Here is a 16,888-nt window from a genome sequence, read left to right on the forward strand (position 1 = left end):
AATCTAGGTCTACCTCTACCCCTCCTAACTCCTGTTTCTGCCTCTAATATGTCTCTGACTAGACCTTCATGCCTGAGAAGGTGTCCTACCAACCTATCTCGCCTATTTTTGATTGACTTCCATAGAGTCCTCTGTTCTCCTATTCTTTCTAATACCTCTTCATTTCTAACCTTCACTATCTACGGTATCTTCATCATTCGCCTGTAACACCACATTTCGAACGCTTCTATACAGTACAAGAAAATTAAATACTGAACAAAGGGATATTATATTAAATGCGATCATCTTTGAAAAACAATAGATGTTATACCATCAGCTACTTTTTATAGAAATAATGAAGTAATATAATATCGGTAAATGCAATTCAAAGGTTTTGAAGTACTAGGCTCTTTTCAATTGATTTTGAGAGTTCAGTTAGCAGAACGGTATACACATGTAGCTAGTTTTGTTTAAATCTTGTACCTACATATTTATATATATAAATCCTGAAAATTAAAGTTAATTTTCAAAATCAATTGCAAATGCCAACGAAGATACAGGATAGAATTGCTTATCAACAGTTTCACTGAAAAATATCCTGTCGGGAATGAAAAATGAAACCACATCAGAGAAGTTCTATACGTTCGAATTTCTCATAAATATTTTACATTCAGATTCTCTCAATTCAACTGCTCTCGGTAAATAACGCTTCAATTTTTCCATTTGTGGTAAGCGATCCATCAAAACTGAAACATTGCAATACACAGTAAACTTACCTAACATTTGATAGAGTCCAACGTAGATGCAAGCATTAACTTTTAATCGACTATAAAGAAAATTTTATGAACGTTGGTCAGATAGAAATTTTTACAATGAAGAAAGCATTTTAGATAGATACGTGTGTCCACTATCGTAACAGCAAAAATTTTTGTGTTTACGCCATGACCAGAACGTTTCAATGCTGAAGAATAAACTGTTATTAAAGATTTTTTGGCTTTTTTTCGTTTTTCATTTTCTCCGTGTACAGTTTTAATGATAGAAATTGGTTGCTATTGTAACGAATTGAAATTTACTAAGTCCCTAAAGTCGGATGTGTTTAAACTTACAAATTCAGTAAATTGGAACAATATAGAACAAAACAAAAGAGCTGCGCTTTGTTTCTTTTGATTTTGTTTCCTTCATACTCATAATAACGCTCAGAATTTCAGATGTAGTGATAACAAGTTAATTAGTAAGTAGTAGTCAGTTTGTAGGGTTTGCATTTTATTTACGCGCAAATAAAATTTCTCAACAAGTAAGTTTAGTTCTTGAGGCGAACGTTTAACTTTTAGCGAACACTTCTTGTCATAATTTTATTTTACACTGCTAAATTTTACTTTGTAATTTATTTTCACAAAATGCCACGTTCAACATGCAGTTGTGTACAACCTGACAAAACCAAACCACTACGAGCTCACAAATCTTCAAACAAAGGCAAAATTTCACGTTTAGTTTTGTCTAAGATCTACTTTATCAATAACTAAATTATTTAATTCTCTTCTATTCGGTATAATTTTACTTACATTAATCTTGTATGTTAATCCTCACTCTTTAAATACTAATTTCTTGAAGTACATATTTATACTATCTACTTCTTATTTCTTTGCTGCGTATATTTTTTATGCATTAGTTCTTCCTTACATTTTTCCTTGCTTCGCTAGCTCCAGTCTATTCTCTCGCGCTCAGCGCCGTTGTTCATCATCTTTCCTTCAATATCAGCTAATTTTACATTCATTTCCGTCTCTGAACTTCACTGTCACCTTTAGTATTCTTTTAATTTTCTTTTTTCTTTAAGATATTTAATTTCAATATCCAATCGATCTGCTGTTTTCTTGACTAGGGTTTAAATCTTTTGGTTAATTTATAAGGGAAGATTGACTGTTTTGACTCCGTTTTCACTATTTTGTTTATAAACATTTTATGCATTTAAGCTAAATAAGGACGCTTTTAATACGTCCTTTTTTCCGCCAGTTTATTTATATTTCGATATACTAAAATAATCTACATAATTTTTAGTCAACGTACTTCATAAACCTATTTAATAAAAAAGGTCTCATCCCTGTCCCTACTGACGTAAATAGCGGTGAAAAAAAAAACAATGACGGCATATTTTTCCGAAACCCTTCACATACATAACATTCATTTCTTTCAGAATATTTCAAGTCCATATTTAAATTAGAACATAATAAAAGCGAATACAGTATGTTGCGTGTGCGAGTGACAAAGGAGTTGAAAATATTTGACGTCATTTGATACAGAGCAATATATCGTACTACCCCTTTATTTTTCAAACATATAACTATCAATTGTAACTTTCTAGGTAATAATAAATGTGAGATAAATTGCTAATTATAATGAATTCAAAAAATATATTATTTTTATAATATTGAAATTAAAATTATCTATAAAAGTTCAGCGGAAATCAATAAATTATATATATGTAGTGAGGTAAATTTGTACTGTGTAAAATTAATCGGAAAATACGTATATATAGTACAGTACTCTGTATTGTATATATATCTCCTCGATATTGGAGATACCTTGACAAGCTTTCAATATAAACAATTTGAAATTGGTCATCAATGTCATCCCCTAGGGAAGCATTGAAAGGTTAGGTTAGTGAAAACGTTTCAGTTTCATTAAATTGACAAATGGTATCTTAAGCAGTGGATGAAGGGAAGCAGCCTAAATTTCGACGAAACAAACTGTCTTCTTTTATAAATGTGTTTCCTTCACATCTTTCGTTAGAAGTAGGCCACTCTATAAATCCAAGTTTTTCATTTTCAAGACAAGTGTACAGATGAAACTCATTTCCGTTTCCGCAACTTTGAGCTGCTACTAGTTTGAAACTATTTTAATTAAATCGTCGGTTTAGTGTTAACTATAGTTTCTTGCCTAAACCATCATGATCCAGTTATACTTAATTACCAAAGTCTTTCGTACCCACTGCATTTTTCGAGCGACCTTGGACTTTAGATGACTCGAGCATACTTTACGAAGGGGCAGAAGTAGAAACTTCCTTCACCCCCTGCGCATGTCTGCCGCGTTACTCGCCCCCTCTTCTTAGTAGTAAAAGAACATGCATGGGTGCAGCCTTGATACCGTTAAAACCATCATTGTCGCCCATGTATAAGAAAACATTAATAACCAATATGATATTAAATGGGATAATTTTTATTAAAGACTATGATGCGTTTAAGAAATACACCTATTTATTTACATGTACGCAAGTATTTCAAAGTAAAATCATCTGACAATTTGTCTTCCTAATGACATTCGTTTTTATTTTTGGTACCTTTGCGCTCCTTGACCGCTGGACAATTACATTTTCCAATTGAATGTTGTCCTTACTATTCAAATCAAGGAGATTCACTACTTCAGAATTTTCTTCCACTTTGAACCAGGTTAGCGTCTCGTTATCCAAATGAGATAAATTGTACGTTTTGCTCTTCAAGAAGGACTAGTAGCCTGCTTGACTGTACTCAAAGGATTGAAATCCTTTAGTTATTGGAATTTTACATCATCCGTTCTCTCTCGGATCGTTCAAATAAGAACTATGAGTTTAAATTTAATGTACTTTACAATGTATTTTTTATAGGGTGGCAATTTCAGATTTCCTTTCATTAGGTGTAAATTTAACGTTGAAAAGCTTAAAATCGTTAAACTGGGTATAATAATAACCTTCAGATAAAGATGATATTTCTTCTAAAATGTGATCCTGAGACATATCCTGAGCACGGTTGAAGCCATTACCGGAATTACGTTCTGAAGTGATATGATGAGAGTTGCTCAGGTCGATCTTCAGGGAAATGTTTGATATTCGCAGTTTCGCAGAGCTTTTAAAGGATAACATTGTAACATACCAAATGTAAATTCGTGAATTTTATCAATCAATTCAAATATTATTAGATCCAAAGCTATAGAAATTATGATATAAACATACAATCGTGTTCTGATTTGGGTAATGTTACTAATTTTAGAAACNTTGACGAAGACGGTCAGTGCTTAAGAGGTAATTTAATAGTGTTCTGATTTGGGTAATGTTACTAATTTTAGAAACTAAAATTGTGATATTTATTGTATTATCTGCTTAATCAATTATTAGTTAACATAAGCACTTCATAAGCTGTACAAGGATATTATATTATATATTGAACTGTATTATAATACAAGTGCTTTGGTGTTTTCATTATACGTATGTTAGATTATTTCAATTTCTTACTAGAACAATTATCACTAAGTATTTTAAACATAATTAATAGTTAATCGCAAAAATTCCTATTATTTCTTTCTGGTTTCAGAGAATTAAGATCTGCTACCGCCGACGCCTTAGCAGGCAAAAGGACTCTACAAGAAAACAGCGTTGAAAAAGTGGACAAATCATTAGTATCTAGTTTCGAAATACTAAACTTAGTTCCTGAGCTTAGTTCCAAGCGCGAGGACCACGCAACAAGCAACAATAAAACCGGCGTAGGTAGGACTATATGATTAAAATATTATTCGTTCGTTTTTCCATTAACATTTACACAATTTATTAATCTTATGAACTCCCGTTGTCAATTGATTATTTTACGTCAATTAAAGTTGAAAGTCGAAAGTTTATCTTAAAAAAAAAAAAGCTCAGTAAAAGAACTTGATAGATTTCTACCTATGTATGTGTTTAAGTGAAACCCAAGAATGTTTCAATAATAAGATAATCAAAATCAATTCAATCAATTGTTTCGACCTATTCGGTAATTTTGAAGAGTACAGAAATGTAACTATGACTAAACTAAATTTTCAATATTTATACTTATGCTAGGAGAGTGGGGATTACAACATAGAGACAAGGCTAAACAACAAGGAAATTTAATATTTAGCAATTAACAGGTTTGTATTATTGGTTAGCAACTGTTTTTGATTATTAACTAGGATTTTTACTATTTTGGGAGCGTTCGTAATCACTAAATTTTCTAAACGTGTGATTTTTTTACTTTTTGGTTGTATATGTAACAGTTTAAACTTTATCATGATTATTTTCAGCGCAATGTTCCATTTTTGGTTGGTATTTTTAATGTATTTTGTAGCATAAAAAAAGTGTTATGTTAAGTTTTGTATCTAAATTTATTCTTTATTCTTTTACACTCCACGTGCTGTTAGTTATTTAATTCAAATTTCCAATACTATGTAAAATTTATCGTATTTCCTCCTAGCTCTTTTCGTATCTGTAATCCCGCACTGATTTTCCGAATTGGAACGAAATTGAATGATCGTTTCGGAGAATGAGCCACAAAAGAAGGTAGAATAGTTCGCTGATATCTAACAGGTTTGTTTAAACTGTAGCCACCTCATTTCCCGGATATTGCAGTGTTTAGCGCATTGTTTTCCCGGCATCGATCGCTTACGGGGAATAATTGGCAAGCAGATGGAGAAATCGTAGTCGAATTGGCAAAATAAATGAGCAAACTTTCTTTTCCGGACCTCTGTTTCGCCGTCGTACTTTCCTCTAACGAAGTAGCCTCCTAACAATGTTTAACGTGAAGATTGATTAATCACCCTTCCCTTCTGTCACTCCCCTTTTATTTTTCTCTTAAGAAAAAATTGCTACTGATTTTTTGTTTGGAACCGAAATAACTCTGTTAAGGAAGACAAATTAATTTATTCAGGAAAAGAGAATCCTTAAATAAAACTCAAATTGCTTAGCGGTAAAAGAATAATCTTACGTATGATGTTGGATTCTATTTATATCACCTTATATTTACCTATAATAAATTTAATTTTCTCAGAAAACCCTTCATATATATACGCCGTTGATTTGATAAATTGTCACATCCACTTTGTTGCTTTAAAATGTATCCCAACGAAGATATTGCAGGAGATATCATGATTCCTTTATGAGGACGCTGTATATTGTTCAATTTTTTTTATCAGTACCTCAACGTAGCGCTGTTTATAAGTTGTCTTCCTTGAAATATTTCCTCAGGTGGTATGCACCAGAGTAAGCAGCGATTATGTTAGATTAGCTTAATGTTAGACGTCTTAACTCCTGTTTCTGCTTCTAATATGTCTCTAACTAGCCTTTCATGCCTGGGAAGGTGTCCTGCCAACCTTTCTCGCCTATTTCTTATTGAATTCCATAGCGACCTCTGTTCTCCTACTGTTTCTAATACGTCCTCATTATACTCTTTATTCTCCTCTAACTTCACATTTTGAAAGCTTCTTACCTTTTCTTCTCTGTCGCATCCTCCTTCCACGTTTCGCACTCGTATAGCACCGTGTTCTAGACATACTTCTTTATTTACGGATTTCTAAATTAACCGTTCGCGAGCATAGAAGTGATTTCTTTTATTAAGGTATTATGAATGTTGATGATATTAACAATTTTAAATTTGGTGATTTAAATAATCTTTATGCCCTAATACGAATGAGATAGTAACATAAATTCCTGTGACCAAACATTTGAATTTGGGAATCTGACTTTCTAATCTAGAAAGTGAAGTTTTCGAAGTAGTATATTCCAGTCCATCAAACTCAATTTGGTTTCTATTTGTAAAAACACAATGAGCCTTGTGAATATAAAGAGTTAAACGAATTCGAAAATTTACTACGTACTTCCAGGGCTGTAAAAATTTTTTATGGTATTTTAAGTAAAGTAAAATGTATATTCAACAAAAACGATATAATTAAAGATTGTAATTTAATTAATTTGTAAACTTTCTTNTAGAAATTGAATATGTGTAAATAAAAATTTGTGGTCGGCTAGTACTTGAATGAATTTGCCTATTATTGCTATTATTTGCTTTTATGTGAATGATTTGCATGTCACACATTCACGTTTTCGACGTTTCTGATACACTCATATTAGCAATTGCAGGATGCAGTCACGTCTAACGCCTAGTGGTAATTAATGACATTCAACATTTGATAAATTGGCTACACAAATAACGGGTTATCAACAGAAGTGAACATACGTAGTCTAGTTAGTTAGCTGCATTAAATGTCACCAAAAAAATGCCATACATTTATTTGTCTTCTCCCTTTATATCAACACTTTACAAACAAAGCAGTTTTTCGTTAAATTGAATTGAATCAACCAAACGTTTATCAATTGCTTAAAAACACGTTTTAACAAAGGTAATAAAAATCCTATAAGATATAAGATCCTAATGAGGGATGACTCTCCCTTGTATGGTGGAAACCACAAAGATTGCGTTCAAAAAAAGGATAGAATTGTCTTTTTCAAACAATTACGTTTTTCCATAATAATAAATAATAAACGTAACGTTTCTTTATTGTATATAGCAGATATATTTTGTTACAGACAGCGTTAAACTTAAGTGGAAGAGGGTAGGGTTGATTTCGGGAAGTTCTGTTCGCCTAGATACAATTATTTGGCCAGGGGGTGACCTTTCTGTAGCCGCAGTATCAGCAAATGCCAGAAGTGTTTTCCGTATCGTTACAGCACTCTCTCCGCCCTTCGTGATGGAAAGCGAACTTGACGAAGACGGTCAGTGCTTAAGAGGTAATTTAATACTTCAATTTTTAACTCGCATTTTAATGTATAAATATTTTTGAAAAAATTAAACAAGGGAAAACAATACTAAACATTTTTTCTATAATATAATTCGTCAATGACAGACATTTTAATGTATTTTTTAATTTATCCGTTTACCAATGGGTTCAATACAATTAATGGGATCGATGAGTTATTTAATATCGTTTCTCATTTTCTTTTTTTTTTGATACTGAACATTCAAATAGATTATTGAATAGAAGTTATATGAAACTTTTTCCGTGAACTACACGAAAAGTTGCAATCCTTTTGGGATTTGAAAGATAAAACGGCATAAGAATGAACGTATCTTTTAGGAAAGATTATCGTTTAGAGAACGTTCACATTCCAAAATAGATTAACCGTATTCAATAGCATTTATCGGGTCGTTCCATACGCCACCGGCATTTGCTCCCTTTTCAGATATTTTTTTTAAGAAAATGGTCTTCCTTTAAATCTGAAACCTCCATTCCGTGATGTATCATTGGACAGACTTTTCTACTATCATTATATCTGTCATGGGGATACAATTTACTGAGGCATTTTGTGTGACTTTCAAGCTGTAAATCACTGTACACTTAATTTTAAGACTTTTTTATACGTTCGATTGCACCCCTGGGCCATTTCGAGGGTCCGGGAAGATAACAAAGACCATCAGTAATGGATTTAGCTAAAATGTTGTTCGTCTTCCAATTCTTAAGATTGCTTGAAATAGATAGCGGTAAAAATAGTTTCATGGTGAGCAATTACACCTTTTTAAATACCTAGGTACGTAATGATTAATTAATGATACAATATAAAGTTCATCATCATATAATCGTCAATCCTAAGACTGATTGGGCTTTTTTTCCTATCCTGAGCTCATCTTCGCATTTACCTAAAACTAAAGTAACCCACATCCTTAACTATTTGCAAACAGTAATCTGATTTAAATAAACCCTTACCCCTCTTAATTCCTGTTTCTGCCTCTAATATGTCTCTAACTAGACCTTCATGCCTGAGAAGGTGTCCTACCATCCTATCTCGCCTATTTTTTATTGACTTCCATAGGGTCCTCTGTCTCCTATTCTTTCTAATAGATCTTCATTTATAACCTATCTCTCTATCCACGCTATTCTTATCATTCATCTGTAACACCACATTTCGAACGCTTCTAACATTTTCTTTTCCACCGCGCCCACCGTCCATGTTTCACACCCGTACAACGCCACGCTCTAAACATACACCTTTCACAATCTTTTTCAAATTTCTAAATTAACCATTCTCAAGCTTTTTTGCTTTATATCCCTGCTACTCCTTCCATCCTGACTTACCTGACTTCTTGGATACCGAAAATCAGTCAGTTCTTCTAATTTATCGTTTCCTACCTTTATAATCCCTATTTCCCTACTTGTTCTTCCCTTGTATACCAGTATTTTCATTTTACTTTTATTATTTATTTTCTACAATACTGTTTTATAAATCGCAGTGGGCATTAAAACAAGGAAATCTTCTGGAATAAAATTCAATTCCCTTTTCGCACAAATAAGAAAGTATCTTCAAGAGACATGCATACAAGGGTATTACCTATTTCACGAGATTACTTTGAACTTTGGGTTTTGTAAATAATTCCAATGAATCGAGAAGTTTCTGTTTACAACTGAATTTTCTACTTCAGTGGTCATTGATCCTTTTGAAAAACAAAGAATTATGTTATCTGTAGATTCTTTTTGTAAGCATTTCCAATTCTCTATTTGTTTTTAAGTAAATATGATTAGCAAACAAAACATTATTATTGATTATGAAGCTTAACGTTGTAGCGATTTAATCCTGATGGACTAAATGAGAATTGTTCGTGTAATTCTCCAGTGATATCTTAATAACTGTTTCTCAATCAGAATTTGCGCCAGCTAAAAGGCAGATAAACGACGGTTAGTACCCTCGGGACTTCTGATAAATGGTAATTTGACTGCAGCAATTTTAGAACGTTGCGCTGAACCAAGGGCAAATACTAATTGTAAGATGCGAAATCCAGTTTTAACTGAGAAATCTAGATTTATTATCCTAAGAACAAAACTTACCTACTACATTTATTCTATAATGTATTTAAAGAATGAAAATGTACTCTTCTACTAGTAAATGACAAGAAAGTAAAAGATATCGTCTAAAGCCTTGAGCTACGCTAGGATAATTGGAATTTTCTTGCAACATTGTTACAATTGTAGATGGGTACTACAAGTTTTAATTAAATCTTTAGTTCTATTTGTCGCTTTCTAGTTGTACGTATTGCAGGTCTTCCGTGTCACCGCGTCCTAACACACGATAAGGACAATCTTACCCTTGTCTTCAACGAACTCGACAAGTTAGAAGAAGAGCATGAAGAAGCCAAAACGTTCGGACATTTCGGACACTTCCAGCATTTGGCGTCCAGCGAGCGCTTCCACCCGTTCTACAAGTACAAATATCGTACCAACTGTTGTTACGGTTTGTCAATGGATCTCCTGGAGAACATTGCCCACGAACTCGAATTTGATTTCCACCTTTACATCGTTGCTGACGGATTATTTGGGTCCAAGGTAGTCAGCGACAAGAAAACTCGCCGAGACGTTGGACGAAGTTTCTGGGTGAACCGATTCCAGAAAGAACAAGTGACAACGGGGGATGTTGTGAATGGTGGTAATAGGGTGGAAGTGAAATGGAATGGTATTGTAGGAGACCTTATGTCGGAGGCGGCCCATATGTCATTCGCGGCCCTAAGTGTTTCGAGTGTTCGCAGCGAAGTGATAGACTTTAGTGTGCCGTATTTTTTTGCGGGCGTGTCGTCTTTGGCGGCGCCGCAGCAAAAGTCCGAGATACCGTTAATGGCCTTCCTTTTGCCGTTTTCCACGGAACTGTGGATAGCAATTTTCACAAGTCTGAACATAACAGCTATCGCCGTGGCCATCTACGAATGGCTCTCGCCGTTCGGATTGAACCCTTGGGGGCGGCAACGGTCGAAAAATTTCAGTATGAGCTCGGCGCTTTGGGTTATGTGGGGACTGTTGTGCGGACATTTGGTCGCGTTCAAGGCACCGAAGAGCTGGCCTAATAAATTCTTAATCAACGTTTGGGGCGGGTTCTCTGTTATTTTTGTTGCCAGCTACACCGCCAACATTGCCGCACTTATTGCTGGACTTTTCTTTCGAAATACAGGCAACTACTACGACCGAACGGTAAGTAACTATAGGTATACAGGGTCAATAGGGACTTTTCTTTATACTCTTAATGCTAGCGGGAATTACCGATTAGAAGCTGGCTTGTACCAGTAAATTGTTATAACAGGATATCACACTTAAAAACGTTGAATTATCCAGACTGTTGCTTCCAAGTGGTTGTAACCCTAGACAAAAATTTTCAGTCTCTCTGTAGTCTCTCAGCCTTTCAGAGTCTTTCAGCATCTCTGAGAGCGTCTCTAACAATCTTTCACAGTCTCTCAGTTATTGCCTAGGTGTTTTTATGGATCTCTCACAGTCTTTGTATGAGAGACTGGAACGTTAAAATTGTTAATTGAGAGATTCGAGTCTCTCACAGAGAGACTGAAAGAATATAACTGAAAAATTGAGAGACTCAAGTCTCTCGTAGAAAGACTGGGATCTCTGAAATATGTTGAACTTAGAAAATTTTAACCATGTCTATCGAGACACCACTTATTGAGAGATTCGAGTCTCTCGTTCAGAGACTAGATACGAAATGAGAATCTCTTTATGAGCGACTCGAGTTTCTCGTTCAGAGACGCTAAACAGTTTTTTTGACAGTCTCTTTCAGCGACACCAGAGAGACTCGATACGAGACGGAGACTTGAACGATGTCTATCGAGACACCACTTATTGAGAGATTCGCGTCTCTCGTTCAGATATTCGAGTCTCTCGTTCAGAGATTCGAGTCTCTCGTTCAGAGACTGGATACGAAATGAGGATCTCTATGAGTGACTCGAGTCTCTCGTTCAGAGACGCTAAACAGTTTTTTTTTTTGACAATCTCTCAGCCACACTAGGGAGATTCGATGAGAGACGGAGATTCGAGTCTCGCTTTCAGAGACTCTTAGAGATTGAACATGTTTATTTCTGGGAATAAAAAAAGTTTTCTCTTTAAAGCTTATCTGAGAATTTTGACGTACACATTTACAAAGTATGCAAATTTTGCTTATCCATTTTCGTACAGTACAGTTGTTTTAACTGTCCCAGGAAAAAGCTGCTGTGCTTTCATTTTCACCGAAACAGCGCAAAATCGGAGGGTATTGAGTAAAAAATTAATCTAGTAAAAAGACAGATTATAAAGAATGCATCATTATTTATAATCTTGATGATATACTATTATAAAACCGAGATTGATAGTGTCAAGGAGCTTAAATGTGAATTGGCTGTAAAATTAATATTAGTGAGTTAGTTGCCCTACGTCATTTACAATTTTACATGTAATAAATCAGTCGCTTTCATTAATTTACTTAGTATTACATTTTCGCATTATGTGGAATCATAATAAAGATGCTACCCCAATTTGCAATAGCCTTTAGTTAAAGTGTAAAATTTTGGGTAATACGTGTCTAAAGTTTGACGACAATTTTAGTTGTTTCAGTTTACTAATTCTCTTTCCGACACTAATTGCTATCCAAATATTCGATCCCCTATTTTGTTAAATTATTTTTCTAATAGAGACTGTAGACACTATTTAGTGTTTCTTGATACGCATGACATTTTGTTACAACAACACATTCTTCTGTTTTTAGTTATACGTAAATAAATAATTAATTTTTGATATTTAAATGAATTATTTTGAAGGTTGACAAAGCATTTTATTTATTTTATGTACTATTACAAACGAAACTAAAAAATAAATAAAATAATAAAAGAGTAACTGTTTCAACAAGGGGTTTAATAAACACTCGACAATTGTTTCGACTGAAAAGTCATTATCAATAGTACAGACAATGAAGCTAGAGAAACTTGAAAAAGGAAAAGAGGTTCGGCTTTAGTTTTTAAGTTTTTAAATCGGATATCAACGATTCACGGCTTATACGACGCCACCAACGACATATTGAAATAAACTGACAAAGTGCTTTTTCGATTTTTACATACAATATTCTTGCTTCAAGTACGATATGAACCCGGATGAACCAATTGACTACTTGACATACTTTCTGTTAGAAGGTAGCGTCAATATGTTCTCTTACAAAGTATATCTTTTGTCGAACTCTACTTTTTAATTCTAAGGTTTAGGCCCTTCGAAACACCCACAAAGTAACTCATCTGATACCAGAATATTAAAGAATTTACCTACCTACAAAGAAAAGATAACATTTAAGAATACTCAGTATTACCACACAAGATATTTTATCAACTTTTTATCACTGTCAGGGAAATCCAAGGAAAACATTAATTCCCGATAGTGATATTAAGTTTCTCTAACTACTTTCGCAAAAGTGAATTTAAGGCCATTAGAGGTGAGGGGGGTAAGAAAGTATGACGCAGTAGCAACCAGTTACAATGGGCAGAGCACATGTGACGAAAAAATGGTTAAAATATCTTACCTAAAGTATTTCATAAGTTAACTTCATTCGGTCCAGTAAGTTATTTAACAAACAACTAGATATAAGTAATTCATCCCCAATCCCCACTCTAACACACATTTCCCCCTGACTAAACCTTCATGTCTGAGAAGGTGTCCTTCTAACCTATCTCGCCTATTTATTATTGACTTCTATAGAGTCCTCTGTTCTCTTACTCTTTCTAATACCTCTTTATTTCTAACCTTCTCTATCCAGGGTATCCTCATCATTCGCCTATAACACCAAATTTCGAAAGCTTCTAACCTTTTCTTTTCCGCCGCGCCCACTGTCCATGTTTCGCACCCTTACAGCGCCGTGCTCCAAACATACACCTAAAAAATATCTACACAACTAAATTTCGGTAATTCATCCCCGCTAACACACATTTCCATCCCCCACATACAACGTCTTTGGTTGTTGATTTATCGAGACTGGTTACAGCGTGCTGATGAGATCTAAATCGTGATCCACGTCTAGTTTCGACAGAAAGTAGATCGTTTATAAGTAAATATAATGTAATGTTGTTCAGATCTCAATGTTGGTGTTAATTATGAATTTAATTTTCCCCAATATTTTCTCCCTTTTACGTAATTGGAAAAGTATTTTTCAATGGTACGGTTTCTATTGACATAATTTGTCTTGAAAGCTAGCTGAGTAGAGCGCAATCGACGCAACTTTGCGCCGGTAAGCAAAATCCTAATATTCAATTTACTGAAGCATTTTCGAATTATGAATTTTCTCCATCGCATCGTAAAATTATACACGTGTACACAGCTTACAGCTTTTACCAATATAAGTATAAGCACTCCAAAATTAGTATCGCGATAGAAGGGGTGCAATTGAACTAAACTGAATTAAAACTTCGCGTCGAAGATCAACGGCCAAAGCTCCAACAAAGTTTGGGAGAAAACTGAAGTGCGGGTAAATCAAGTAAAGCAAAATCAACAAACAAGCATTGCTTCTACGTAATTCTGAATTAATTAATTGTATTTCAAAATTCAATTACACTTAATTACCTGCCATAACGACCTAATACTCAAATAAGGCAGTTTAATAATCTTTAATAAGGAGTCGGCCAAAAATTACGTCTCCGTTTTGGACCCCCTCCTTCCACTTCTTTCTCTTTTCGTCACGCTAAGCGACCCCCCGCAAATATTGCGCCACAGAAGCTAGTCTACCTTCAGCCTACAAAAGATTCCTTGTGAGTAATAAGTAATTTTAATAATTGCCAAATTAAGATAAACATTAAAACACAATTGATGAACTGCTAACGTCGCATTTTCTTAGACCACCTCTCACCCTTTTATATGTCGTCACGGAAAACAATACCCCTGTGCTAATCCTCCACTATTAACAATTTCATCTGGGATTGTCCTAGTGACTCTGCCTTACATGTCCTTTACTATTAGCGTATTAATAATTAATCAGTTCATCAAAGTTCAAGAACGCTAATCCAAATTAGATCAGTATTTTTTATGATGATATGGATATACAAAAAACTTCAATCACTTATTCATTATCATTCCACTTGTACATTTTTGGCAAAGTACAGCCATGCCAAGTTTACAATTTTTATTAACTTTATTAGCGATATATAATATAATAGCTGTAAATTCAAGTAAGTATCCTCTAACTATATAATTATCATTAGGTTTACTACAAGCAAATTAGTAATAATTGCTGTAATTATCGCTGAAGCTGTTATATACGGATCTTTGATGTTAAATTAGTAATGAGACAGGTAATTAAGTTAATTCAATGAACTTAGTCTGCAAAGTTATCAGGGCCTCTTTGACCTTTCCAGTAAACGAATTGTCTCCTATCTAAACTGAAAATCGGCGTAATGTTTCGTTATACTCCATAATCTACATATATATAGATTCTCGTTTTTTTACCGCTTTTCATAAAATAAAAAAGTATTTGACGATGTGCGAAGAACAAAATATTTAAAAGCTCTCTAGAATCATAGAATCGTTTGCGAGCTTTAATTTTGTTAGAAGGGTAGAAGGAGGAAAACAAAAAGTTCGACTTTAGAAAACATGTGCTACATAAGAGAATTTAACCTTCATTAAACCGAACAACCTTTTTAATGCTTGAGTTACCTCGGAAAATGGTGCGAGAAAATTTAGGAGCTTTCTTTTTGTTTCGGTCCTTTCACCAAGTTTACCATCCAATATCACACAGAAAAATGGGTATGAACAACGTTAATAGAGATAAGTTATAACAAGAAAATGTAATTCTTATCGATTGTAAAATTATTTATCACAATAAGAAAATTTTACGATTTGAAATGCCACAACAGCCAAATATAATATCTTTAAAGAATTTAGATTTAGAAATATTAGTCAGAAGGGTCCACACTGAGTATACCATCAAGAACACTTTCATATTCTTTACTTAATCATCATCATAAGGCCGTCAGTCCTAAGACTAGTTGGACACGTACCTCCACACTTTCCTATCCAGAGCTAAACTTCGCATTTCCCTAAAACTAGAACAGCCCACATTCTTAACTATTTGCGAACAGTCATCTTACCTAGATCTACCTCTACTACCCCTCTTGATTCCCGTTTCTGCCTCTAATATGTCTCTGACTATACCTTCATGCCTGAGAAGGTGTCCTACCTACTTCCCAAGCCAATGACATTAAATCTACGAAAAGGGTAGAAATCGATTTTCATCAACATACGTTTTCTATTTAGCAGCACGTTTATGTACAAATTGTGAGTACATAAAACAAATTCCATAGACAATATTGTGCACGTATTACGCCTTGACAATTACATTAATTTTCAGTTCCTGAACCAAAGGGTGGGAGCACCCCGAGCGTCAGCTGCAGAATATTACGTACAAAAGGCGGATCCGATGTTGTGGGAACATATGTTGAAATTTGGTTTAAAGAGCATCGAAGAAGGCATCGAAAGGCTTAGGAACGGAACGTTGGACATTGTGATAGCTGACACTCCCATCCTCGATTATTACAGGGCTACCGACCATTTGTGCAAATTGCAAAAGATAGGGACCGTTATCAACGAAGACACTTACGCCGTAGGAATGACAAAGGGCTTTCCATTAAGGGTAATTGTTGAGACTAATTAGCTGGTGCTTCCTTTGTGCTCAGGCGAGTCTTGGACTAGAAATTCCTTTCGTAAGATATTCATTATTCAATATTCATTTCAGTCCAGTATCTATGTAATCCGATCCATCGAAGATATAGAGCATAGTACCTTTTTGGATTAGGCAATTATTAAATTATTATTAGTAGACATTACAAAAACGAAATTACAGCCCATTTCAATTTGTTAGAATTGTGCCCTTGAAGAAATCTGCGCGAAGATAGAGAGAATACACACTAGGCGTGAGCAAGACAGAAATAGTTGGAACAAGTTTGAACGAGCAGAGCTCTCGATCGGCAGTCTTAGGAGATCGGCTAGAACTGTACAGTACTAGACGAAAATGTTTAGCAATTTCTTAAAACAAAAATGTATTTAAATTAACAATAGAAAACCAAGCAAAAGTTTTATAGGTGTGTAGAACGTTAAGTTAATTCACTTTTTATTATTTTTGGCTAAATATGCTTTTAAATAATGAATATTCTTAATTTTTAACGAGGCATTTTAAATAATTTTGCAAATGGTACTGTACACTTTTGTCTAGTTCTCGCTCGATGATCGGTGAAGAAATAAGCTCCACAGACAAATGTGATTGAATTTGGAATTAAGCTACGGTGCATCCTAATAAAGGGAAGGGGCATATCTCTAACTTCTTGAAACGAAC

The 16,888-nt window shown here is 34.3% G+C and overlaps 1 protein-coding gene across 1 annotated transcript in view; it reads left to right on the plus strand.

Moving 5' to 3' along the window:
* Positions 1-16,888, plus strand: part of LOC108744314 — a 105,063-nt gene that overhangs the window by 85,438 nt on the left and 2,737 nt on the right. Inside the window, exons 6-9 of the mRNA XM_018480020.1 lie at positions 4,320-4,492; positions 7,319-7,519; positions 9,821-10,740; positions 15,908-16,189. Coding sequence (XP_018335522.1) covers positions 4,320-4,492; positions 7,319-7,519; positions 9,821-10,740; positions 15,908-16,189 — 1,576 coding nt within the window. The remainder of the gene's footprint in view (positions 1-4,319; positions 4,493-7,318; positions 7,520-9,820; positions 10,741-15,907; positions 16,190-16,888) is intronic.

The sequence above is a fragment of the Agrilus planipennis genome, unplaced genomic scaffold, assembly GCF_000699045.2.
Source record: "Agrilus planipennis isolate EAB-ADULT unplaced genomic scaffold, Apla_2.0 scaffold17, whole genome shotgun sequence".
In the NCBI taxonomy this organism is placed as follows: Eukaryota; Metazoa; Arthropoda; class Insecta; order Coleoptera; family Buprestidae; genus Agrilus; species Agrilus planipennis.